General features: G+C 39.9%; 1 protein-coding gene across 8 annotated transcripts in view; it reads right to left on the reverse strand.

Moving 5' to 3' along the window:
- AHI1 (Abelson helper integration site 1) overlaps window positions 1-27,375 on the reverse strand; it is a 108,739-nt gene that overhangs the window by 73,865 nt on the left and 7,499 nt on the right. For 6 of the 8 annotated variants that reach the window (XM_068149971.1, XM_068149962.1, XM_068149989.1 and 3 more), the window contains exons 4-15: window positions 24,335-24,942; window positions 22,902-23,059; window positions 21,087-21,300; window positions 19,054-19,246; window positions 15,590-15,685; window positions 13,842-14,027; window positions 11,590-11,742; window positions 9,997-10,129; window positions 8,529-8,652; window positions 4,891-5,120; window positions 3,444-3,535; window positions 2,758-2,876 (exon numbers count right to left, since the gene is read on the reverse strand). In XM_068149971.1, coding sequence (XP_068006072.1) covers window positions 2,758-2,876; window positions 3,444-3,535; window positions 4,891-5,120; window positions 8,529-8,652; window positions 9,997-10,129; window positions 11,590-11,742; window positions 13,842-14,027; window positions 15,590-15,685; window positions 19,054-19,246; window positions 21,087-21,300; window positions 22,902-23,059; window positions 24,335-24,942 — 2,306 coding nt within the window. The remainder of the gene's footprint in view (window positions 1-2,757; window positions 2,877-3,443; window positions 3,536-4,890; window positions 5,121-8,528; window positions 8,653-9,996; window positions 10,130-11,589; window positions 11,743-13,841; window positions 14,028-15,589; window positions 15,686-19,053; window positions 19,247-21,086; window positions 21,301-22,901; window positions 23,060-24,334; window positions 24,943-27,375) is intronic. The other 2 variants (XM_068149996.1, XM_068150000.1) reach the window with 2 other exon arrangements.

Raw genomic sequence — 27,375 nt, forward strand, 5'->3', positions numbered from 1 at the left:
TACATCCCTGTCTTTCAACAGAGAATGGAAACACTCAGATGTAGAGAATGGATACAGATGTAGTAATTTACATTTTCTTGATCCCAGGCTTTGCAAAATTGGGGAAATTGGCACTAATACTCCAAGCTCTGCCAAAAACCTTTTCATTACGCTTCCTGACTTGATTACATTCCAGTAGTGCTTAAATTTATCCAGCAGCTCTCTTCAGCTTTTCACATTTGGTTAGAAAACCAGCAGTAGAATCAACACATTTCAGACTTCAATGTTGGTTTACTATTAAAATTCATATTTTTAATATTGCTTTGCAACTTAGGTATCCTAATCTTTTTTTCAGTAGAACGCTACTGGTCCGTGTAGTAATGATGACCAACTAAGGAACTCCTGTCAAAAAGTTTATAGGCATCAAGAAAGAATCTGCAAAAGAATTTAAAGAAGCGTAAGGCATGCTTGTAAGAGGCCATGTCAAACATGAAGTATAGGTTGGAAAGCGATAGGAACGTTCAAAATGCAGACTAACACAGCAATACTACTACAGTGCAGAATCTGAGACAAGAAAATTGGTACTAGGCCACAACAACCCTTAAAGACAGAAGACAGCAAGTTTTAAAATGTGCTACTGCAGAAAGAATGAAGGTGCTCTGGGAGAAGTGCAGGGGAAGCTTTAACAGGAAAACTTTAACAATATTCTGAGTAAGTACACCCTAGATACAAGTCTGCTTGGCAAACGAGAGAAAAGGATGTTTTAATGATCACAGTATAAGACCATATTGGCCCAAACAGAAGCTTCAGTTGTGTGAATAAGAAAGATAATATCTCTGAGATGTCATGTAGAAGAGCTCTGCAAGATGTAAAACTAACCTGCATGTGAAACCCTAAGCAGAGGTCTGAACCAAAACCAAATCCCTCATCACATACCTGAGTGACAGGACAGCAGCATTATCAAAAAGGATCAAAAAGACAAGTTGAAAGAGGAAAGTTAAGAACAACTGGCTGTCAATCAAAATGAATTGTGTTGATCTGTGACCTCCACCCCCTCTTTTCTCATGCAGGGAATGAACAGTTAATGCTGACGTGTACAATTATCACGGCTGGGTATCTGACCTTGTGGTTTACTGATAGACTTAAGCCAATGGTGGTCAAAAGCAGCAGTCCTGCTGCTGTCCTCTCCACCCTTATTTTCCCAGGCTCTCCCTCATTTCTTCTCTAATGTTTGGGCAGCTATCAGATGAGTTAGATCAGATAGTTGATTAAAAGGAAAATTAATCATTTGTGTTTGCAGGCTGATTTTGAGTCGGATCAGTTCACTGATCTGTCTTACCCTGCATCAGAAGATCTCTAGAGATGATAAAAAGGAAATGCTAGGAATACATGACCAAAGGTATGGGAGATAGGAGGAGATGGCTTGTCCTATGGAAAAACTGACTTAAAGTAATTGGAAAACTGCACACCATATTAACCCCTTCTTAAATATCAATACGTAAGTCCATTTTTCTGTGTCTAAAAATTTGTACCTTTTAGGAATGGTAGTGATAGAACACTATCTGCTTCAAAACCTGCAGGTTTCCTTCTGTTAATCCACCAATTTTAGACTTCAACTGAGTGGACATTTTAGCCTTCTAACATGGCCATTACTATTTATCATTTATAGTAAAAGATGAAGTATGCACTGTAAGACTGGAAAGTCTTCTGCTAGTTCAAACATCCAACATATCAATTGAAAGTGAGATTTCCTGAGGCAGGATATATATGTACAAAAATAAGTTACAAAATAATGTCGCATGCTACTGGAGTGCAAAGGTATTTCCCTCAGGTAATTTCATGTAGATCATGAGGGACCTATGATTTTCTGCATGGGGAGAGGAGGAAGGGAACCCATCAAATTAAGGGCAAATGTTAAAAAGAGTGTTTATATTTTTAATATGACTTTACAGAACAGAACATTCAGATGCATCATGTGTGTAACTGATAGGAGCGAAACTCTTCTCAATTTCAGACAGTGAAAGGACAAAATGGAATGTGCACAAATTGAAATACAGGAAATTCTGTTCAAGAGGATTTTTTTTTCCTTAATTTATGTTGAGGGTGAAGAAACACTAGACCATGGTCATCACACAACTCTCCATCCCTTGAGATATTCAAAGTCCAACTCATCAAATCTCTGAGTAACATGCTTTCATGCTTTGATTACTGGGGTTGAGCTGGACAACCTCATAGACTCATGTGATTCTGTGATAGTCTATTGTAGTTTATTATTAAAGACTAATGTTCATAACTGTTAAAAACAAGAAAATTATCAAAACCTAAGTTAAAAGTATCTCTCAGCCTGCTTAATGTACCATAATATGTGTATCACTTCATTTTTCAGTATTTATGACAATTTTCCTTCCATTTTATCATCAAAATACTCTTCTCAGAATCTTAACAATGAGAAACTAACACACAAATGAATGTCATTTTCACACCCAGACTGCATTTTTAAAAGTGAATTCAATTTTTATGAGACTAGTGTCTTCTCCTTCATGCCACATTAAACTATCAAGTAGTTTAACAAATTTTGGATACCCTATTCTAAGAGACAACCAGTATCACACTAACGGTCTGCAATATCACAGGGTATTCAAATAATTTCCTAACCCTAATATTGCTATCCTTGCTTATTAGGACTCCAGAACAGTTAATAATTTTATGTTATTTCAATTCCCCAAGTGAGTTTTCAACTAAAAGGAAATACACATTTGTCACCACAAATCTACTTACATTCTGAGATCCATGATTCTCAGGGTACTGTCTTTGGCATGGATTAATAAACGTCTTCCATTTGGATGCATCTCCAAATGATTGATTGGTGTTCCTTTAATATCATTTTCTGCTATTTCCTACACAAAGAAGGTAAGTAAATTAAAAAATTATAACTGTGCTTTAAACCTCCTTATTCATTATTATTCATTTTTATCTTACATTACTCTTTCTCTGCCTCCTTCACTCTATTTGGTTAAGGAAAAAGTTTGTTCCTACATCAAGGCACTCAACGTTTCACAACCATAAAGCAGATTCTGAACTTGTGAAACACAGTTGACAATAAAAAATGTTAACTGAAAATTAGGCCTTTAAGGCATGGACAAAGGTAATTTGTAGAGCCTGTGGCCTATTTTATTGCTGTCTCTAGAAAACAAACCTAATCTACCTGTAAGAACAATGTTCTTAAACCTCAAGCATTTTCATGTTTTTTACACAAAAAAATTAAGATGCAAAACTGTTCAAAAGATTTTAAGTTAGCGAATCCCAGCATGTACTATCAGCTCTTCTGTACTTTTATGTAAAGGAAATGTTAAGTTTTCAGTTAAACAAAAGTTAATGTATAGAAAATTTGAATTAAAATCAAATGTCTAGATTTGGAACAGCTCACACAGAAGTTACAATGCCAGTTTAAGAAACTTGTATACCTTATTAATTTTCCAGTGTGGAGAACTTCCTCTGGCAGATGTATCCCAAACTATTATCAGTCCTGAACTATCTCCTGAGAACATGTGGAGCCCTGTGAAATATAAGAATAACACACAAAGAATTAAAAGAAGTATGTATGAACAAGAAACAACCTTTTTGTCTTTTGTGAATAGGTGAAGAGCAATTATTTCCTCTCTTTTGCTATGATATACTCATTGCAAATACATTTGGCTCATGCTGCATGAGGTAAGTTCACACCATAAATTTGGATTCAGCACTGAAGTCAGACAACAGGGTACTGAATACTCATTCAAGGTATTCCATTTTGACTCATATCTTAGTACCAGCAAAAAATAAGCATTTATAGCTCAATAAGCTTCACATGATAACCTACTGCTTACCTATATGTTCACTGAGAGCATCCTGAACAAGAATAATACTGGTTTCCAACAGATGTTCTTAAATTAAGCACAAATACTTATTCTCTACACAAAAGCAACTCTTTTCTCTTCGTAGCACCTACTCCAGTGAACACTTCCCAAAATGAACCATGCAATTACTAATGATGTCATTAATATTAGAAAAAGTCAAACACTTCCAAGTATCTTATTCATTCAATCTTCAACTCTTCCCACCCTCCACCACTACATGACTCACAGATGTTAATCTACCAGTTAACATTATTTGCAATGGTCAAATTTCTACCCTTCTCTCAAATTTTCACATTCTTTATCCATGTTGTAAAGTTCATTGTTTTCTCACTTCAGTCTAGCATTACAATTCTCACAATTTAAGTACTGCTACCTCATTTTCTTTACTTTTGTACTGCATTGATAATTTTGAATGGCAGTATGGTGGAGCTGTCTTTGACACTGATCTGATCATGTAATCTCCTCTTCTGAAACTCTGTTTCAAGAATTCTCTAGAAGCTGGTTTCAGATTTCCTGCTTTTGCTTTTTAGTACATAATTCACCCACCTAGAAGGGTTCTAGCTGAATCTGTCTTTTTTAAAACTTACCTCTCTACTAATTCCTATGCTTTCCACCTGCATCCTGATGCATTTGTCTCTTCTAAACAGTGGCATCTGTGCTTTATGCTCTGCTAATTTTTGCTGCAATGTGTACAAAGTATTAGCTAGCTAATAATAGCTAGTCATTGGGAGAATGAAAACTAAATTGTGTCCAAATTGCCCAGTCATCATTGCCTGACCATTACATATTTGTGTGCCTACATTTAAATTATCTGAACTTTCTCAGTTTACAGAAGGGACTATGCATCCCTTTGTGCTCCTCATCATAATAAAGTATTAATTGCAAACACAGCTAAACTATTCTGTTGTATCATTTCACACTGCCTCCTCTAACAAAGCAAACCAAGTAACACTCAAGTTTGTCTTCAACTAAACAGAAGATTATTTGAAAAAGTATTTCTAAGCACAGTACATACCTTCTGCATCAAAGCAAAGGGTGTTGACGAAACTTTTGTGACCATCAAGCTCCTGTAGCAGTTGCCCATGGATTTCATTCACATTTGCATTCCAGATTCTAATCACTGAGTCGTAACATCCTGTCACCACCAACGAGTCAGCAGTTGGGTGGTACTTTGCAGTGTAGACAAATGAAGGATGAGGGAAAACTCTCACTGCAGATGCTGCCTGCGTTTCTATTTTCCACATTCTAAAAGGAAAGGATGTTAGGATACCTACTGTACAAGTCTGTATCACATACATGGGTATAACTGATGGCATATTTTGTGCTAGTGGTTCTAGATGCAAACACTTGCAAACACTTAACACCATCTGTTTATCCTACCAATTTGTTCCACCTATATTTAATCCTTCAATGTGGTCCTTTCAAATAAGAATTGGGATGTATTTACTGCTTGACATAGTGCTCTGGATATTTTATACATAAATAAAAGGAGGGTAGAACCACAAAAATAAACCACGAAAGAATATTTAGGACCTTTAGGTAAAATTAAAATAGCAGAATGTTTCAAAAGAACAATAACCTACCACGCAGTGTGATCTCAAGGATGTTTCCTTTACATAAATTCAGCTCTTACTATTCATTTGTTTCCTGGAGCACTGTGTCCAGTTCTGGAGCCCCTATTATAAGAGGGATGTGGAGGTGCTGGAAGGTGTCCAGAGAAGGGCCACAAGGATGATCAGAGGGCTGGAGCACCTCTCCTATGAGGACAGACTGAAGGAGTTGGGGCTGTTCAGTCTGCAGAAGAGAAGGCTCCGAGGTGACCTAATTGCGGCCTTCCAGTATCTAAATGGGGCCTACAGGAAGGCTGGGGAGGGACTTCTCAGGATCTCGGGTAGTGATAGGACTAAGGGGAATGGAATGAAGCTGGAGGTGGGGAGATTCAGGCTAGATGTGAGGAGGAGGTTCTTCCCCATGAGAGTGGTGAAGCCCTGGAATGGGTTGTCCAGGGAGGTGGTCGAGGCCCCGTCCCTGGAGGTGTTTAAGACCAGCCTGGATGAGGCTGTGGCCAGCCTGATCTAGTGTGGGGTGTCCCTGCCCATGGCAGGGGGGTTGGAGCTAGATCATCCTTGTGGTCCCTTCCAACCCTGAATGAAACTATGAAACTATGAAAGAAACTATCCTTCTCTACCCATAGCTGTAAGATCAGATTTTTCTTAGGAAACATTTTTGGTTTGATGCCATACAATTTATTATTGAGCCATGCCTGAAGAGGAGTCTGTTAGGAAAGGAATGGTACCTGGATCATGAAATACAGATGGGGCAGTGCATTTCAGAGTTCAGCTACTATACCAAATTCAATTGTTTGAGTACCACCCTTCCAGGTATTTCTGAGGTGAGTTCTTTACAAAACTGCAATCTCTTAAGAGCGTAGCAATTAACTTGCAACTTGATGTGCAAAGGTCACAAGGAGTCTACCTACCTTGAAGAATGGTTTTTGCTCTAGTAACATAAAAAGTTCACTTACTGCTCACAAATCACATGGGACTAAAACTTGGAAAGGCTCAAGGTACACATAAAATATGATACAAAGCAAAATTCACATAAATTCCTAATTTTCCCTTCAAGTTGCCTTGGCATAGAGTCTGAGAGACGACTCAAGTAGTAAGTTCATGATTTTAAAGCAATGGAAAGCCTCTTATTCCTCATCTTTCAATTTTACCATTTGTCAACAGCAAGATGCTTCCAGCATGGAAAGGAAAAAAACATAAACTCCTTGCCTAAATGAAGACATTTTAAAGAAGCTTAAGGCAACGGACAGTAAATACAGGAACTAGTAACTTGTGCAGTGACTATGCATAGTCCACAGAAAAGGAGTCAGACCACTAGTTTCAACTTGCTGCCACGAATTCAAGAATTGAGGAACAGCTGGGCCTTCTTATAAGCAACATAAATTACTGAAATTGCCATTTCCTTCAATACACAAAAAATCTGATTTCATTTAGAAATTAGCTTAAGCTCTCAAAATACTCCTTTTTTTTTAATGTCAAAGTACAAGCAGGAAAAAAAAACCCACCACCTCGGTTCCATACATACAATGTATCATTTAACAATTCCTCTGGCATTTCAATTATGCAACTGCCTGTAGCATTTCTGGGTTGCATAACAGAAACAACAGATGGGGTTCTGAAGAACACCAAAAAAAAACACAAACTCTGTGAAAAACTATGAAGTTGCTTGTAATAAAATTGTGCAGTGTCACGGCCATATTTTCATGTATTCCTACAGTTTCAAGGGTTTGCTTTTAAACCTTGAACAGATTAGTATTTTAACATTAACACTGCACTAAAGTACACTTTTTAATTGTGAAGGAACATGCATAAATAGTCAGTCTCAGAAATGATACTGTAAAGTGTAATTTATGGAGATTTAAGTTGAATTATTTAACTAAGTGTCTAAAAACTACAGAAACCCCATAATCATGCAGATGTGCTGAGTGGCAAATTTATACCTAACCTGAGTCTTAAATTTCCAATTTTCTGCCTCATGAAGACTTAATACTACATTCATAGCATGGGAGTTTCACCAAGGATAGAATATTCTAACTGTCTCAGTGACTTCTTGAGAGATAAAGACTTGGCTTTCTGCTGCACTGTAGATTTAGACATTCTAGGTTTTGTAAAACCTTTTTTCTCAAACACATATATGTTAGAAAGCAATGTAGTAAATACAGCATAAGTGAAATACTACATCAGAATTTTTATAACATTGTAGGGCAAGTCAGGTTGTAACCCAGTCTTTAACTAAACATTATAGTACAGTTTCACAGTATCACTAAGGTTGGAAAAGACCTCAAAGATCATCGAATCCAACCTGTCACCACAGACCTCATGACTAGACCATGGCACCAAGTGCCACATCCAATCTCCTCTTGAACACCTCCAGGGATGGTGACTCCACCACCTCCCTGGGCAGCACATTCCGATGACGAACGACTCGCTCAGTGAAGAACTTTCTCCTCACCTTGAGCCTAAACTTCCCCTGGTGCAGCTTGAGACTGTGTCCTCTTGTTCTGGTGCTGGTTGCCTGGAAGAAGAGACCAACCCCTTCCTGGCTACAACAACCTTTCAGGTAGTTGTAGAGAGCAATGAGGTCACCCCTGAGCCTCCTCCAGGCTAAACAATCCCAGCTCCCTCAGCCTCTCCTCATAGGGCTTGTGCTCAAGGCCTCTCACCAGCCTTGTTGCCCTTCTCTGGACACGTTCAAGTGTCTCGATGTCCTTCCTAAACTGAGGGGCCCAGAACTGGACACAGTACTCAAGGTGCGGCCTAACCAAAGCAGAGTACAGGGGCACAATGACTTCCCTGCTCCTGCTGGCCACACTATTCCTAATGCAGGCCAGGATGCCATTGGCCCTCTTGGCCACCTGGGCACATTGCTGGCTCATGTTTAGGTGGCTGTCAATCAGCACCCCCAGGTCCCTCTCTGTTTGGCAGCTCTCCAGCCACTCCGACCCCAGCCTGTAGCTCTGCATGGGGTTGTTGTGGCCAAAGTGTAGCACCCAGCACTTGGACTTGTTGAATGTCATAAGCCAAGAAACTGGACCATTTTGGTTTTGGCTTCTGATGCTATCTGTCAGAACACCATCATACTGACCTTACAGTGCCATCAGAGGATGCAGTAAGAAGATATTGATTGTCCTTTGACCAACACAGATCATACACTATGTTAAGGTGACCATAAAATTCTCTCAGGAACCGTCCAGAAGGGATTTCATACACTAATGAAGTTTCAATACAAAAATAATAATAATTAAAAAAAAAGGTAAATTACAATCTATATTTACAATTATTAGTCCAAAGTTGAGTATGATCTTAGGCTGAAGTTTCTGCTGGCATAAGTCAGCTAATTTTCTTTACCTTTTCATTTTCAGAGAACAAGATCAAATAGCTGCTAGACATGCACAGATGGCAAGCATATACTTCCATCTAGTGGTTCATGTGTGTCACAAATGTCTCAACCCTTAAGAATGAGCCTACTTCTCAAAATTATTAGAAACAGATTTGGATCATCATTTATAAACATTTCCATGACTATCCAACAATTTTTGAAATAGATTAACACTGAGATAATTTTCTGGGGCTGAGGAACAAAGGAATTTAGATTTACTGTTCCTTACATTTAAATGTTTATTTTGTGTACACTTAGGCAGGGCTTAAGAACCGATGCTGTTTAAACTAGTGTGAAGAAGGAGCCCAAATCTGAGTAACAGGAATGTCAGGGAATTTGTAGTTACAACTGACCTGGAACATGGAAGACAGCTGCTTCCAGTAATCTGTTTGGAGATGACAATATTTCATGTATCTAACTTTCACGATAGGTTAGGAGAACAACTTACATAAAAAGTGTGTGAGCTAAAGGCTGGAAAAGTTATTTCACTTAATATTTTATTATCAGAAAATAAGCTCTTTATGCTAACTGATTTAATATTTCTCTTAGACCTCAGCACAGAATTAGTGTGACTTCATACCATTACACTGTATATGCATCACCATACATAAAAGCTAATCTCAGCCCTATTAACACAGAAAGAACATTTCCCTCAATGTTCTCTCAGTGTACAGAACAGTTTGCAAAATACAATTATAAAATAGAGCATAAAAAAAACCCTGTAGGAAAGCAGAAAGTATCTATGGAAGGTTTCAGGAAAAGGAAGAACAACAGGCCACTGATACTGGAAGGATGGCATGATGATAAAGAAGGGCTGACCGTGGTAAACAACCTGACATGCCAGGCTTGCCTCCATGCTGGAGAAGACCAACCTGATATGGGATGAAGATAACAATGGACAGCTGCATATCAAAGGAGAAAACCCGATTAGCAGCAGTGATGCAAGAATGTCAGGGAATTGCTTACCCTGCTCGATTTTTCCTATATAAGCTGCTTGTTCTGTACCAATAAACAATTCCTGCCTCACCAACATGGGAGTCTGTGCATGCTTTCCGAAAAAACCCCACCAAAAATCGCAATTGAAAACACATCTTTTGCCCTCTAATTTCAAACTATGTGAGTTACAAGGAAAAAACAAAAAACAAACCACAGCCTAAACTTACTATGAACTTACAAATAATGGGATAGCCATTCCTTCCTGCACATGCTGCTGCCAGTGTTTTTCCATCGTGGGAGAAGCGAATACAGAAGCAGCCCATATCTCCAGCTCGCAGGGAAAACAGGTGCTTGTTGGGTATGCGGCAAGCCTAGCTTTTCAGGCAAGAATTGGGATTACACAGTTATGAATATTATCTCCTCAATGCTTAAAACACATCCTTAGTTCCTCTCATGCATAAGTTTTAAAAAGCTATGAACACCTTAAAAGGAATTTAAAAGAGAAGTTCAACCTTATGAACAGAACCAGTTCTACTGCATAGTTTATCATAGGATGGTCTGGGTTGGAAGGGACCTCCGAGGGTCATCTAGTCCAAACCCCTCTACAGTAAGCAGGGGAATCCTCAACCAGATCAGGTTGCCCAGAACCCTGTTGAGCCTCATTTTGAGTATCTCCAGGGATGAGGCCCCAACCACCTCCCCAGGCAACGTGTTCCAGTGTTCTACCACCCTCATAGTAAAGAACTTAGGCCTAACATAGGCCACCAAACATACCTGCTTTGTGTATCTGTTTCTACTTTATTTTTACAGACAACTAGCAAGTTTAAAAAAACTTAAGAACACCTAAAATGAAAATATTTTCCTTCATGTTAAGAAGTACTTAATGATGATTACTGTGAATAACACAAGCTTTAGAGTTAGTCTGTAAGCCAAGCTTATTTAAGGAGGCTAAGGACAACTTTAGTAATTGCAGTGTGAACCCAGAAGACTAACTACAGTCCCCCAAACTTTTGGTCTACCAAATCACTTCTAGCATTCCTCATCTGTATTTTAATTCCTGATTTTTATTTTAAAATGTAACTGCAGATGAAAGATTTCCAAAAGTTGCACAGCTGTTAACAGTTGTCCTTCCTCTCTCCCAAAATATTTCTTCTTTTTCATCCAAGGCCTTTTTCTCCAGAACTAAATTCCAAGTTTAACAGGAATTAAAATACCCAGAGTAGTTATGTGATTTTAACTTAAACCAGGTTTGTGTTTATGAATAAAAAAATAGTAGGAACAGAATTGTAAGTATACAAATAGATAGATCTACTTGTGAAATAGCTGAATATTTCTAGTTCTTCAGTATAAACAGATCTTGTCAGAAACCATAAATGCTGAAAATCTGAGAAATGGTTTTCTAGCTTACCTCCACTACCTGCACAGCCCTACTCTTTAAAATTTCTGGATGATTCTGGGAATAAAAATACCTGACTTTTTTTGGGAAAAAATGGTTACAGGAGATGTCATTTAGTAAGAAATTCTACTGTTTCTGAGAGTTCCTTATGTTTCCTATTGTGTTTAGTATCTTTTTAATTTGCTTTAATGAATACCTTCATAATAGTATAGTATCAGTCAGGGTTGGAAGGGATCACTAGGATCATCTAGTTCTAACCCCTGTGCCATGGGCAGGGACACCCCACCCTAGATCAGGCTGGCCAGAGCCTCATCCAAGGCTTCATTCTTCTTAATTAAATTCAGCAATTAAAAATTCAGAGAAAGCCATAATGTCATAAAAAGCTAGTATATCTTTAAATTATTTTTCTTGAAAAAGCAAAGAAAAAGATCTCACCTGTCCAGGCAATCTTGTCCATTTAAATGTCTCCTTTTTCACCTCTGGAAAAGGTTCGCAAGGTTTTTTAGATCCTTCTCCCTGGAGTTCACCCAATGTTGCACTACTTCCTTCCTGCTGACCAGCTATCATAGAGGTGAAACAAGGAGCAACCTTAAGGCAAACAAAAGTAAGTATTAAGAAAAAATATTTTTTAAATGAACAGTGCAATAAGTAGAAATATTAAAAGGTACTTTTAACTTTAACTGCATTGTATTTTTGTACCTGAACAACAGAGACTGGAAAAAGTTTAATACATGAAAACTGCCTAGCGAAAACTTAAAGCAACCAGCAAGTCAGAAAGCAATCTGAGCTTCCAAAGTTGTGTCACTCAGATAAAAGATTTTTCAGATAGTTAATACTTCTGTTTTTCTATTAACTATCCAGGTTAGTGAAAATTAGAAATACTTTACCAGCTGGTAAAAGCTGATTAAAAAAAATAAAAGGATTTCAGCATGTACCCTTTCAGCAGCGACATTAACCTACCACCTTCCAATCAAAATATTGCTTCAGCATGAATATGATACTGAAATATATTAACAGCATTGGGTATTGAACAAACTGTGTTCAAGTGCTGCAAAGGAAAAAGCAGGACTTACCACATCTGTGATTTGAATTGTTGGTAGAGCTTATATACTTTCCAAACTTCTCTAAGTATGCTTAGAGAACCTTACCTACAAGTTACACCAAGCCTGAATACACAGAAAGCCTTAATGCTGTGAAGAGCTTATCAAGCCCCATGTCCAATGGTCACACAGTAGTTGCAGTTCTGACCAGTTTCACTAAGACAAGTCTCTTCAGAAACAGATCTGAATACCAGGCAGAATTACTGTTTTCTTCCAGGCTGACAGCTGCTAGGCATTCACTTCAGGGTGAATAACTGTCTAGGTTCCTGTGACTACAAAGGGAGGTCACACACCAAGTATAAACTGATTTAGGAGCTTAAATCAGTTGTTCACACACAGAGATGTCTACTTCCACATAAGATGCTATCTTTTATATGAGACATCTGTTTTTCTATCAGCCCATGCAGGAGGTATAGAGAAGCAAGAGAATATGTAGTGCAATCTTAAATGGAAGCAGAAAACTATGCATAGAAAACTCTGCCATGCTACAAGGCTCTTATTGGGCACTGAAACCCAGGCTTGCCAAATCTGGCATCTACAAGAACAAGAATGAAGTAATATCAGTAGCCAAGGGATCCAAGTCAAGCACAGCTCAGAAAGCCTATGAAAATTCATCATATCACTTGAACTTCATGGAGGACTGTAAAGTAGCGACAGCTGTAAACTAGTCGTAACACCTAAATATACTAGGAAAACTTTCAGGTTATGAAGAAGACAGTCTCAGAAGACTTCCAGAAAGATCAGACAGCTGCTCAAAGTGCACAAAATTCCTAACAACCTCAGCAGCTGACTGAGCAAGAGAACTGAAGATTTCATTCCCATATACAGATCAATGTCCCCCAAACGTATGAACTAATCCCATGAATTAGTGTGGTTTTGGACTCTACCTCACCAGGCCTCCACAGATCACCCTTAACTGCATAAACAGTGAGCAGAAGAAGGACTTATGGCAATTGTAAATATGTATGTATGTAAATTGTAAATGTAAATACAGAAAATGATGTAGAACAATATTCCACTTGCATTACAGAAAAATAAATGCTGACCTCGGGACATAATAGTATGTAGAGGAGTTTTCATTTGAGAAAGAAATATGACTAATTATAGTTTGAGAGCACAGAGAATCAAATTAAGTGGCTTTACATCTTCTCACAGAATTTACACACCTGCATGTGTCTAGTAAATTAAAATGTCATGTCTTCTAGTAAGGAGTATCAGCCTTCAGCAAAGTACCTTTGTGAGGTGTCCCTGCCCATGGCAAGGGGGTTGGAACTAGATGATCCTTGTGGTCCCTTCCAACCCTGACTGATTCTGTGATTCTACCTTGAAACCATTCTGACTGTCAATGGCAAAATATACAAAGTACGAAAGTCCTTTTCAAAAACATCTATGAAGGGCTGAGTTTGGAACACATAGGTTAAGATGCAATTTTCCTATTACACCTATTCACATACTATTTCACATACTGCATGTAAGTACAGCTCTTACACACATGCATTACAAACACATACACTCACATGCTCTTGCTGATAGTTCCTAAAGTCTGTATATTTTTTGATATATGGAAATATTATGTATTTAACTTACATTATCTGGCCGTTTTATGCCTCTTACTGTTACATATAAAGTTGATGGGTAACGATTTCTAGGACATTTTTCCCACCAGTCAAAAATCTCAACCACATTTGAATGTGACTTGGTCCTTGGAGGTGGGTAATACAATTGCAGGCGGAGTTTTCTATCAATGTTCAGAACTCCATTTGCACCTACAAGCTGGAAGGGTGATCAAAAAGAGGGGGGGAAAAAGTGTTACATTAATATGAAAGTAATAAAAGCCAATGTTTATTTCTAGTATCTTAAACAACTACAGAACAGATTCTGAAATCCACTTCTTGCTGGGAACATATACTATCCCTAAAAGCTAAAAAGCTATCCCTAAAAGTGTGTTAAATATGCCCATAATCCCTAGATGTCAGCCTAGATTTGCAACATGCTTTATATGCACAAGAGTAATATCTTGCATGTGGGATAACCTCTGCACAATCACCCTTATTGTTTAAATTACTACTTGCTGGAATCACCCAGACCTCAAAAGACAGTCGATCTAAAAAGAGCCTCCTCCAGCTCTGTCTCTTTTGAAAGCTGTAGCAGAGGGCATTGATAAGGCTTAAAGATACAGCAAAGCAGCAACCTTTCTAGCATCAGAGGAAAGAGTTCTTTCTATCAAACAAGTGTACCTCATGCCATTAACATTGACCACTGTTTATCAGGACATTTTTACTTTGATATAGATGAAAAGATAATGCAGATAATACACTTGTCTCCTCCTCTATGTCTCATCTTGTGGACTGCTCAATGGCTGTCAAGGTCTAATGTCTGCAGGGGTAGGTGTAAATGAACAACCCTGGAGCAAATTAAAGACTCAAAGACCAAATTAGCACATTCAAGTCTCTCCTAAAAGGGTAAAAAAAAAAGAGGAACATGATGTGCTGGCTAAACTACCTTTGTCTCATTGCTGTGGCATTTCAAACTGTGCAACTAAAAAATGTCAGGTATTTTATAATTAGGCTAGGGACACTTTTCAAAGACTAGTCAATTGAAAAAGCCACTACAATTCAGAATAGCTGAGGTCAGTGGATTTGTTGTTTTCTTCGCAGATACAATGTAGCAAAACACACGAAACACAAACCTAACAAAACTCCCACAAACAAAACCTCCTGTACTTTATTAACAACAACAGCAATTTTCTAACTCTTCTAACACTTCCTTCCTACAACTACCTGAAGGAAGGATGGAGACAGGTGGGGGCTGGTCTCTTCTCCCAGGCAACCAGCACCAGGACAAGAGTCTCAAGCTGTGCCAGGGGAGGTTTAGGCTGGATGTTAGGAAGAAATTCTTCCCAGAAAGAGTGATTGGCCATTGGAATGGGCTGCCCAGGGAGGTGGTGGAGTCATCATCACTGGAGGTGTTTAGAAAGAGACTAGAGGGGGAACTTAGTGCCATGGTTTAGTCGATTAGATGGTGTTGGGTAATAGGTTGGACTTGATGATCTCTAAGGTCTTTTCCAACCTGGTCTAGTCTAGTCTAGTCTGGTCTATTCTAGTCTATTCTATTCTATTCTTCACATATTCTCTACTATCAAGCATGTTACTGTAAATTTTATGGGATGAAGAGGACAAGAAGAGCACAACCAAGCAAGGAAGAATTTGCTTTTCCAACTCTGCAAATATTGCAAATACTAAAAAAGTGTTTTCCCATTAGCACAGTTACTGCCTTCTAGATAACTGACTAAGATGACTTACAGTTGTTCTTTCTTCTTTAATTACTTACAGTACCTTTAGAAAGGCCCAACAAATTTTTCGGAAACCACGTTCTTGAATTTGCACATCAGAGTTGTCTCTCACTTCATCCATATTTAGAAAAGCAAGGATCTGAAAGTATTGGTAGGAATATAAAGATATTTGCAATGAGCATATAGTGAATGGTAATTCACTATATACTGCTGAAAATATGCGTGCGTAATGCTCCTAAGTCCTGTATAATCCACAAATCCTACAGATCACAAATCTGACAGTCAAAACCACCTGTATGTTAATCTAGTTGGAAAATGGTAGTTTCCCTTTCCCAGATTTATCACTTCAATCATGGAATGGTTTGGATTGGAAGGAACCTTCAAGGATCATCTCATCCAACCCCACTGCCACAGGCAAAGACATCTTTCACTAGACCAGGCTGCCCAAATCCCTGCCCAATATGATTTTGAAAATCTCCAATTATGTCCATGAGATTCTCCACTTTTCTGGTCAGTAACCAGAATCTTCTCATATTCAGCCACTCCTGGACGTTTATCTGGTATACAAAATCTTGGAATTGTGATTTCTTCAAAATGATACTTCATAAACCATGATGAAGTCACAGAATCACAGAATGCCAGGTTGAAAGGGACCCCAAGGATCATCTGTATCACAGTATCACTTAGGTTGGAAAGGACCTCGAGGATCATCGAGTCCAACCTATCAACACAGACCCCATGACTAGACCATAGCACCAAGTGCCACGTCCAATCTCGCCTTGAACGCCTCCAGGGTCGATGACTCAACCACCTCCCTGGGCAACCCGTTCCAATGCCGAATGACTCGCTTGGTGAAGAACTTCCTCCTCACCTCGAGTCTGAACCTCCCCTGGCGCAGCTTGAGACTGTGTCCCCTTGTTCTGGTGCTGGTTGCCTGGGAGAAGAGGCCAACCCCCTCCTGGCTACAACCACCCTTCAGGTAGCTGTAGAGGGCAATGAGGTCACCCCTGAGCCTCCTCTTCTCCAGGCTAAACAATCCCAGCTCCCTCAGCCTCTCCTCATAGGGCTTGTGCTCAAGGCCTCTCCCCAGCCTTGTTGCCCTTCTCTGGACACGTTCAAGTGTTTCAATGTTCTTCTTAAACTGAGGGGCCCAGAACTAGACACAGTACTCAAGGTGCGGCCTAACCAGAGCAGAGTACAGGGGCACTATGACCTCCCTGCTCCTGCTGGCCACACTATTCCTAATGCAGGACAGGATGCTATTGGCCCTCCTGGCCACCTGGGCACACTGCTGGCTCATATTCAGGTGGCTGTCGATCAGTACACCCAGGTACCTCTCTGTTTGGGAGCTCTCCAGCCACTCCGACCCCAGCCTATAGCTCTGCATGGGATTGCCATAGCCAAAGTGCAGCACTCGGCACTTGGACTTGTTGAAAGCCATCCCATTGGACTCTGCCCATCTGTCCAGTCGGTCGAGGTCCCTCTGCAGAGCCTTTCTACCCTCTAACTGACTAACATCTGCTTCAACCTTTCTAGGTCATAGTGTAGTTTAAAAGAGATGGCCCAGCAGCCTGTCAAGCTGAATCTTAAAACTGTCCAATGTAAGAGAATCCACTGCTTCTCTTGGGAGATTATGCCAATATCTAACTGTTATCATGGTCAAAAACTTTCTTCTGGATTCCAGTCAGAATCTCCCCAGGAATAACTTGTACCCATTACCCCTTGTCTTTTCCATGTGACTCCTTGTAAAAGGGAGTCTCCATCCTCTGGGCAACCACTCTTTGGCATGCTTTCAGTGTAGTCATTCACAGGGTGTTAGGGGTTGGAAGAGACCTACATCATCATGGAGTCCAACCCCCCAAATCATACTTTGGTCCCAAGAATAATGACTTCCATGAAGAAGTTTGACATACTAAAGTAATCACTTCTAAACTAAGCAACTAAGGACTCAATTCTGTAAACTCATTTATGAGTATAACAAAACATAAGCACATGGTGATAGTGTATAAAACCTGCCTGAAACATAAAAAGGAGTTTTTAAAAAAATATTGTATTAGGTTCCCATTTTCAGGTCAATACTACAGAATCTCTCCTTACAGATATTGATGCACTTCAACCCAAAATTACGTTGAATATAAACCAATACATTATGTTGAATATATACAATTTTTCTTTTAAAGCTTTGTTGCACTGGAGAATTAATTTATAATTACTTTGTGAAGAACTGGAGAGAAGTAGATGTCTAAAACACTAATGGAAAACAATGCAATAGTTTGCCATTGGTAAAAGAGTTAAAAAGGGTTTTGCTACTAGCAGGCAAATTCCCTCTTTGAGTTTCTGGTACTTAAGCTTAGTTTCAGATTTCAAAAATGTGAAAAAGGAGAAAGTAACATCCTTTATACATTGTGCCTGGGGGGTCAGGCTGGGGTCAGAGTGGCTGGAGAGCTACCAGAGAGGGACCTGGGGGTACTGATTGACAGCTGGCTGAACACGAGCCAGCAGTGTGCCCACACGGCCAAGAAGGCCAATGGCATCCTGACCTGCATTAGGAATAGTGTGGCCAGCAGGAGAAGGCAAGTCACTGCGCCCCTGTACTCTGCTTTGGCTAGGCCACACCTTGAGTACTGTGTCCAGTTCTGGGCCCCTCAGTTTAAGAAGGACATTGAGACACTTGAACGTGTCCAGAGAAGGGCAACAAGGCTGGGGAGAGGCCTTGAGCACAGCCCTATGAGGAGAGGCTGAGGCAGCTGGGATTGTTTGGCCTGGAGAAGAGAAGGCTCAGGGGTGACCTCATTGCCCTCTACAACTACCTGAAAGGTGGTTGTAGCCAGGAAGGGGTTGGTCTCTTCTTCCAGGCAACCAGCACCAGAACAAGGGGACACAGTCTCAAGCTGCACCAGGGGAAGTTTACACTCAAGGTGAGAGAAAGTTCTTCACCGAGCGAGTTGTTCGTCATTGGAATGTGCTGCCCAGGGAGGTGGTGGAGTCACCGTCCCTGGAAGTGTTCAAGAGGAGTCTGGACGTGGCACTTGGTGCCATGGTTTAGTCATGAGGTCTGTAGTGACAGGTTGGACTCGATGATCCTCGAGGTCTCTTCCAGCCTTAGTTATACTGTGATACTGTGCCATCCCAGCAAATCTGAAAGAATTTTACTAATCTTTCCCAGAAGTTTGACAGTTGACTTAAGAAAGCTTTGTCCTCCTTACGACTATAACAAACAGGGGAGGTTTACTATGACAAATCTCTTCCAACCTGGTCTATTCTATTCTATTATAAATGTTTATTATTATTAACAATCACCAATACCACTTTTTTGGGTATCTCCACTTGATTTTGTATCTTAAGTCCAAGTTATTAATGCAAGATAACTGAAACAAATCAGCTGTGGTGGGTTGAAATTACACACCGCCCCCCAAACCCAGCACGTCAGTCAAATATATACTATTGAAGAAACAAACAGAACATCGTAACACAAACATATACTGGAAGTAAAATATTTAACCTTACCTCAAAAAACAAGATTATTTGAGGGCTTTCTTCAGTGTTTTGAATAAAATAACTAAAACACTTATTAAATATGACTTGCTCCTCCCACTCTGGAACTGTTGATTTAGACTGCCTGAAGTCATATGGTTGTGTCATAACAGGAAGAATGTGCTCCATTTGTTCCTGTTCATGGCGAGGTGAAACTTTCTTTGTGCTGTTTGAAAATTTCCAAAGAGTTAGAATTGCTATAGTGCCTTTTAAAAACCAACTCAAACTAGTACTTTCAGTTACTGAAAGCAAAGAAAAAATACAAGATACCATTTACTTGATTTTAGAAGAAGAAAATGCCTAAAACCATCCACAATTTAAGCCTATTTGCAATGTATAAAGAAGTGCTACATGCTGAAGTTCAAAGTTCTAACAAGCCAGTTATTGTTACCAAATTTATGCATAACAATCATGGTAAAGTATAGCACTCAAACAGTGTTAAAATTTGGTTTTCAGGAACATTATGTGTAATGACAGTGGAAAAAAGTAACTGAAGCAATTTGAAACATGAAAAAGTAAATTTCACTTCAGGAATTTAAAAGTTATTTTATTAAAAAAAAAAAAAAAGGCTGATACTACTTATGCTATGAGTTTTGCTTATTCTCATCTTCTTGGCTTCTACATATTTTTGAGATTTAGGAAATTTTCTGTCTGGAAGAATATGCAGAAGTATGTGCAGAATGGGTTTGATGGATGGACCATTCAGTGGATAAAGAAATGACTTGATGGCCGCACCCAAAGGGTGGCTGTCGATGGGTCCATGTCCAAGTGGAGGCCAGAGACAAGTGGAGTCCCTCAGGGATCAGTACTGGGACCTGTCTCTTTGGTGGAGATGTGGACAGTGGCATTGAGTGCACCCTCAGCAGGTTTGCTGACAACACCAAGCTGCATGGTGCAGCAGACATGCTGGAGGGAAGGGAAGCTGTCCAGAGTGACCTCAACAGGCTGTAGAGGTGGGTCCATGACAAACTCATGAGGTTCAACAAGACCAAGTGCAAGGTCCTGCATCTAGGTCAGGACAATCCCAAGCACTGATAAAGGCTGGGCAGCAACTGGCTTGAGAGCAGCCCTGAAGAAAAGGACCTGAGGGTGCGGGTGGATGAGAAGCTCAACATGAGCCACCAGTGTGCACTTGCAGCCCAGAACGCCCATCACATCCTGGGCCACATCAAGAGAAGCATAGCCAGGATGTTGAGGGAGGTGATTCTCCCCCTCTACTCTGCTTTGCTGAGACCCCACCTGGAGTACTGCATCCAGTTCTGGAACCTCTATTACAGGAAGGATCTGGAGGTGCTAGAACATGTCCAGAGAAGGGCCATGAGGATGAAAAGAGGGCTGGAGCACCTCTCCTATGAAGATAGACTGAGGGAGTTGGGGCTATTCAGTCTGGAGAAGAGAAGGCTCTGAGGAGACCTTATTGTGGCCTTCCAGTATCTGAAGGGGATCGACAAGAAAGCTGGGGAGGGACTTTTTAGGGTGTCAGGTAGTGACAGGACTAGGGGGAATGGAAAAAAAAATAGAAATGGGTAGATTCAGATTGGATGTTAGGAAGAAGTCCTTCACCATGAGGGTAGTGAGACACTGAACAGGTTGCCCAGGGAGGTGGTAGAAGCCTCATGCCTGGAGGCTTTTAAGGCCAGGCTGGATGTGGCTCAGGGCAACCTGATCTATTGTGAGGAGTCCCTGCCCATGGCAGGAGGTTGGAACTAGGTGATCCTTGAGATCCCTTCCAACCCTAACAATTCTATGATTCTATAATACAGAACGAATTTAGCTGTAAATACAGAGACCTCTAGAGCAATACAGCAGTGCAGGACGTTTAGAAATGCCAAAAGAAAAGGAAAATATCACTCCTATTTTCTGTAAGTGTACATGTATTATCAGAGATGTTGAAACTAATGAGTGACTTTGAAAGCTCAAAATTCAGCATTATTCTCAATGTTCTAGGGAAGAATCTGTGTGTGTACAATAATCATTGGTAATATGAACAATTTACTAAAAGTCACCTTTGATCCTTCTTTACATATAAGCCAGTTCTCCGATCAACGACGTGAATTTTAACCACCGGATGAGATACCAGGAGATCAGTTTTAAGTCGATCAGATCGATGGATATAAACTCCCAACACCAGATCATCACCAAATCCAAGCTTAGACTGAGCTGAAACTTCTGAGTTATTCATCTCCTCATCATTTTCTGCAGCAACTTCTGTGTTTTCTTCTAGAAACACGAACAATACAAACCAAGATTACTATGTTCCACCAGTGAGAGTTTAAAGCATAAAAATGCTCCGTGGTCTCTTAACAATCCATGACAAGAATATTTAACATCTCCTTTATGTAATGGTTTAAAATTATCAGATTTGCAGTATTTTATTTTAATGTATATTCATGTCTGTGTTTAATCTATTCCTATTGACATTTTCTATTTACAGTCAGAGGTCATCCTTCTACTGACAAAAGTTCTGACAAACAACTTAAAATCCCTACAGTTCAATATCCTGCTCTGGACTACAGCAGGTTTTAGAATAATTAGAATAAACCAAACCAGGTTGGAAGAGACCTTCAAGATCATCGTGTCCAACCCATCAACCAATCCAACCCACCCAAACAGCTAACCCATGGCACCAAGCACCCCATCAAGTCTCCTCCTGAACACCTTCAATGACGGCGACTCCACCACCTCCCCGGGCAACCCATTCCAATGGGCAATCACTCTTTCTGTATAGAACTTCTTCCTAACATCCAACCTGAACCTCCCCTGGTGCAGCCTGAGACCGTGTCCTCTTGTTCTGGTACTGGCTGCCTGGGAGAAGAGACCATCATCTGCCTGTCTACAACCTCCCTTCAGGTAGTTGTAGAGAGTGATAAGGTCACCCCTGAGTCTCCTCTTCTCCAGGCTGAGCAACCCCAGCTCCCTCAGTCTTGCCTCACAGGGCTTGTGTTCCAAACCCCTCACCAATTTAGTTGCTCTTCTCTGGACTCGTTCCAGCAACTCAACATCCTTCCTAAACTGAGGGGCCCAGAACTGGACACAGGACTCGAGGTGTGGCCTAACCAGTGCAGTATACAGGGGCAGAATGACCTCCCTGCTCCTGCTGGCCACACTGTTCCTGATGCAGGCCAGGATGCCACCAGTGACTGGCCGCCAGCTGCATGTGGCACCATTCACTACCACTCTCTGGGCTCGGCCATCCATCCAGTTCCTAACCCATCGGAGTTTTGCTTATTTGGTTGGGTTTTTTTAAGGAAAACATGAAAAAAAGATAAGCAGAAATTAATGTCTTCTCCAAACACATTTTTCCTGAATTTACCAAACACTGTTTACAGAATTTCCTCATTTACAAGTTATAAGCAAGATCATCACACCTATGAGAGACCAAAAAACCTACTCCACATCAATTTCTGTCATCTCTGCTTTTAAAATTAGTGTCTTATCTTTGGCCTCCACAGTGTTTGAGGAGATGAATTCTCCAATTTGACCATGTATTACATCAAAAAAGTACTCTTTATGTTTGAATTGAGCATTGGGCTAAAACAGTGGTGATACACACTTTATAGCATAAAGTAAGAAAGAATGACACATTAATAAAAATACAAGTAGAATATGTATCTAAGTAAAGCACTGTTCAGATATTATATTATTATGCTTTTAAAAGGTCCACTTAAAAAAAATTATCAATTTCAAAATGATTTACACTAACTGAATTCTAAAGATTATAGACAGATATATAAAATAAGATCCTCCATGCGTTACTACTATGGCAAAGGTAAAGGGGCTTGGATAAAGCAGCACAACATTCTAGCATTTTGTTGGCAGACCTTTTCTGGTTTTCTTTTTAACCTTCTTTGCTTTAGGTTTTTGGTTTTCTGTACTTTCCTCCAGTTTCTGTTCTTCTGATGTAAGTTGTCTTTCCAATGACTGATTTTCATTACCATCTTCTGCTGGGTGATGCTGGAGCTCAGAAAGGGACATTGCACTGCAACATAACAGAATTGCATTGTACTGCATATATGGATACAATTGGTCATTACCATTACTAATCCACTTGAAATTTCCCTTTTAATTCTGCAAGTCATCATCTGTGTATCTTGAAAACCCCACATACACACCCAACATTAGTATCTTGCCTTTTTCATTGCTCTTCCCTCTTCATTTCCCCTTATTTTCCAAATAATTGCAGAACCATTCATGGGAGTAGAGCTATGATAATAGCCTTCAGCTGGATCAGGGCCATCACTCATCACTAAAGAACCACGCACAAAATTACCTTAAATTACTTAAGAGTGTGTTTCAAGTAATGGAGGATATTTATAAATAAATAAAATAGATAGATAAACTAGAATCTTAAGAGTTAAATATTAATCTTGACAGCATTTTGAAAAAAATAAATGTATTTGGCAGTATGTTTTCATAACAGAATCATCCATTTCATCACTTAGAAAAAGGGATGGGATGGGATGGAATGGAATGGAATGGAATGGAATGGAATGGAATGGAATGGACCAGACCAGGTTGGAAGAGACCTTCAAGATCATCGCGTCCAACCTATCAACCAATCCAACCCACCTAATCAATTAAACCATGGCACCAAGCACCCCATCAAGTCTCCCCCTGGAAGAAGTTCTATACAGAAAGAGTAATTGCGCTATGGAATGGGTTGCCCGGGGAGGTGGTGGAGTCGCCGTCATTGAAGGTGTTCAGAAGGAGACTTGATGGGGTGCTTGGTGCCATGGGTTAGCTGTTTGGGTGGGTTGGATTGGTTGATGGGTTGAACATGATGATCTTGAAGGTCTCTTCCAACCTGGTTTGGTTTATTCTAATAAAGGTTTATTCTAACACCTCCAAATATAGAGTTTATCAGAAAACTTCTGCCTATCTTACTCCAAAATGAAACACTTCACTCATAGTTTCATAGTTTCATTCAGGGTTGGAAGGGACCACAAGGATCATCTAGTTCCAACCCCCCTGCCATGGGCAGGGACACCCCACACTACATCAGGATGGACAGAGCCTCATCCAGCCTGGTCTTAAACACCTCCAGGGACGGGGCCTCGACCACCTCCCTGGACAACACATTCCAGGGTTTCACCACTCTCATGGTGAAGAACCTCCTCCTCACATCCAGCCTGAATCTCCCCACCTCCAGCTCCATTCCATTCCCCCTAGTCCTATCACTACCTGAGATCCTGCCTAGTCCTATCACTACCTGAGATCCTGATTCAGACACACAGCATACAGTTTATCATGGTACCTTGTTTCAGATTCACTCAAAACTGCTTTTTCTTTCTTCTTTTTCTTCTTCTTGACCACTTCACTGCTCGATACAACTTCATGGCTTTGAACAGTAGAGGCAAGTTCTGACATCTGTTCTTTAAGTTTCATTTTTATTTTCTTTTTAATTGCATTTGCCTCATCCTCAGCCACATGCATCTGATAGGCTCGAATTAGCTCTTCTTCCTCTTCTAATTCACTTACATTTCTCACTTCAGTCAAGGAATTCTTACTCTTTTTATCACCTTCCTGATGAGGCACATCTGTTTGGGATTTATTTTTTGTGCTCTTCTTTGGAACATCAATCTTTTTCTCAACACTCTCCAATTTAGCTTCATATACATTTTCCTCCTCATTAAATTGTTCTTGTAACAGTGATTTCTTTTTCTTCTTGTTAGACTGTGGTTGTTTGCTCTGCTCCCTGCTAAGAATATCATTGTTTATTTTCTCTGCAATTGAGGCTTTCTCTCTCAGCTTATTTTTCTTAAATCGAGGGCTCTCTTCTTCAGGATTATAGGTGTTGTTTATAATTGCTTCATCATTCACACTCTCCTTTGCTAGATCAATATTACTTCTAAAGGTATCAAGCTATAAATGAGAAGAACATAAAACATACTAAAACTTATGTTCTAGGGATAAACAGTACTGTATTTCTTTAGCAACATTACATACAGTAAAACAAAGATCAAAGGAATTAAATCTAGTTTCTTTCTTGTTTAAAAGTGACAGATTGGAAGGCAACAGAAAAATCACAGTGAAAAATAAAATTCTATGTTTGGGCACTTCACCCTCAACTTTCTTTCACTTGTTTTTATATTACTTTTTTATATTACTTTTATGTCTATCCAGTAAGAAGAATAATCCACAAGTCTACTCCATAAAGAGTGGGGGGGGGTGCTACAAAACAGACACTGAAAATTTTGCAACCTCAAAGCTCCACAGATTTTATTTGACAACTGAGACAGAAGCTAAAGTTCTGAATTAGTCAGAAGAACCTCATAAAATATCCACCTTATGCAAAAGAATATAGTAATTTTCAAGCTTGGAGATAAGACTCACTATTTTTTGCACTCTCATGAAACTCTAGATTCCAACCTGTCATCCAGGGCCTTCTGAAGAAAGGGAAGGAGCAGATTCAGTAAGGTTGGAAGGAAAAAGCTGTAAAAGGATCTCTCTGTTGCAATCCTGCCTTGAATATAAAACCTTAGTTATCAGTGCAAGCCCAGCTCAATATTGTAAGCTGGTCAGACTACAATCTAGAGAAGAAATTCTTGTCTCCATAAGGGGATCTTGCTTTTCACCTGATAGAAAACTTCACCAGCTTCTTCTGAGACCTCTTTAACATGAAATTTATATTGAACCAAATAAAGTAAATGTTTTTTCACACTGACTACAGGCAGTTTAATATATCTGTGAAAAATAATCTGGGCACTGCCTGGACTGAGGCTTGCCTTACTCTCACAACTTGCAATAGGAGACACAACTGGTTAAAAACAAGTATGTTGACTGGTATTCCCGAAGGGATACTGGCAGATTCACTTTCTTACTGCTTATTGCTTGTTTTTTCAGCCATGCCTTCTGGTCTCTTATCCACTGCACCTGTGGCTACTGAGCAACAAAGCAGAACTTTCACTGGCCACAGTTAATGACTATTTCCATCTCCATTACAAGTCCCTCATTTGTATCAGTTGTGACTTCAAACTCATCTTGCCCTGCTGACATCAGCCTTTCCTCTCCTAGTCAGGCTACTTCCCTTCTCTCCAGGCACACTCCATGCAATGGAACACAAAGCAGAGCAAGCCGTTCTGAAGGGACAAGCTCCAAAGCATGCCCGAACCCAGAATATGGGTTAAGCACCTGTGAATGTGCAAACCTGGACATTTCCTGGGGTCCAGACGGTCCAGGAAAAGGTGTAGTACATGTAATTAACCTTGCAACACACAACTGTGAATTGTGTGTGTCCTTGGCCATATATGGATATGTCCCATTCTACAGGTTCAGCTATCAGGTTTCTCTGTTACCAGATTGTCTTCAGACAGTATTTGAACCAGCAGAGAAGGTAGGCAATTTGCCTTGTTCTCACCCAGAAAGCTGCAAGAGCCACATGTTTCTGCAGTTGCAACTGAAGAGCCTGCTCTAGCAGAAAAGCTACACCTGGGCCTTGCACCTGGACCAAGACAACCAACACTCTGAGAGCCCTGCGACTAAGTGCATGAGAGAGACAGAGAGGCCCCTCAGCTCTCTCTGAGCCAAGGAAAAGCTCCAGACTATGAATCGGGCACAAAAGGAGAGAGGCCCCTTAGCCCTCTCTGAGCCAAGAGCCACTTGAATTATAGTTAGAGTGTCTGGGAAGATACCAGACAGAGGAACAAGCCGTGAGTACCCAGATCATTTGCTACAGAATGCCCCGCATAGGAAACTGCAGATTGCAGCACCTTTCTTTCCAATTTAAATCACTGTATTGGAAATTCTCAGATTTGTGCTTAAATCATTTAACTGTCTTCATATGTAGAATGTAATACCTACAACTGAATAACAGAACCTGTAAATATATTTTGTAAGTAAGTTACAGCAGTGTCTTGAAGATACCGCTACCCAAAATATTAAATATGAGATATATAAAATACATATTTTATTACACAAACAAGGATGCAGGTGATCTCCTGTTTTTTAAAATCACAGCAACCTCCTGCAGCTTCAGAACTCAGGTTTGAAGGAAACAGTGGACTATGATGGAAGAGCCTTTATTAATTTAAGAAAGGCTAGATGCAGTAAAGCCAGAAGAAAAAAAAAGGATGACACAGACAACTGTCACAGATAAATTTCACATTATTTCAAGATATGTGAAACTCTGTATAATTAAGTGAGGAATAATATAATATATTATATAATAATAATAAATAGTTCATTATATATTATAATATATTATACAAGAATAAGAATATAATATGTACAATATAAAGTGAGGAAAACTGGGGCAAAAGTAAACAACTTCCCTCTACCTAACTTTTCTTCCCCTCC

Source organism: Melanerpes formicivorus, unplaced genomic scaffold (assembly GCF_026170545.1).
Source record: "Melanerpes formicivorus ecotype bairdi unplaced genomic scaffold, bMelFor1.0.p_v2 SCAF_2, whole genome shotgun sequence".
In the NCBI taxonomy this organism is placed as follows: Eukaryota; Metazoa; Chordata; class Aves; order Piciformes; family Picidae; genus Melanerpes; species Melanerpes formicivorus.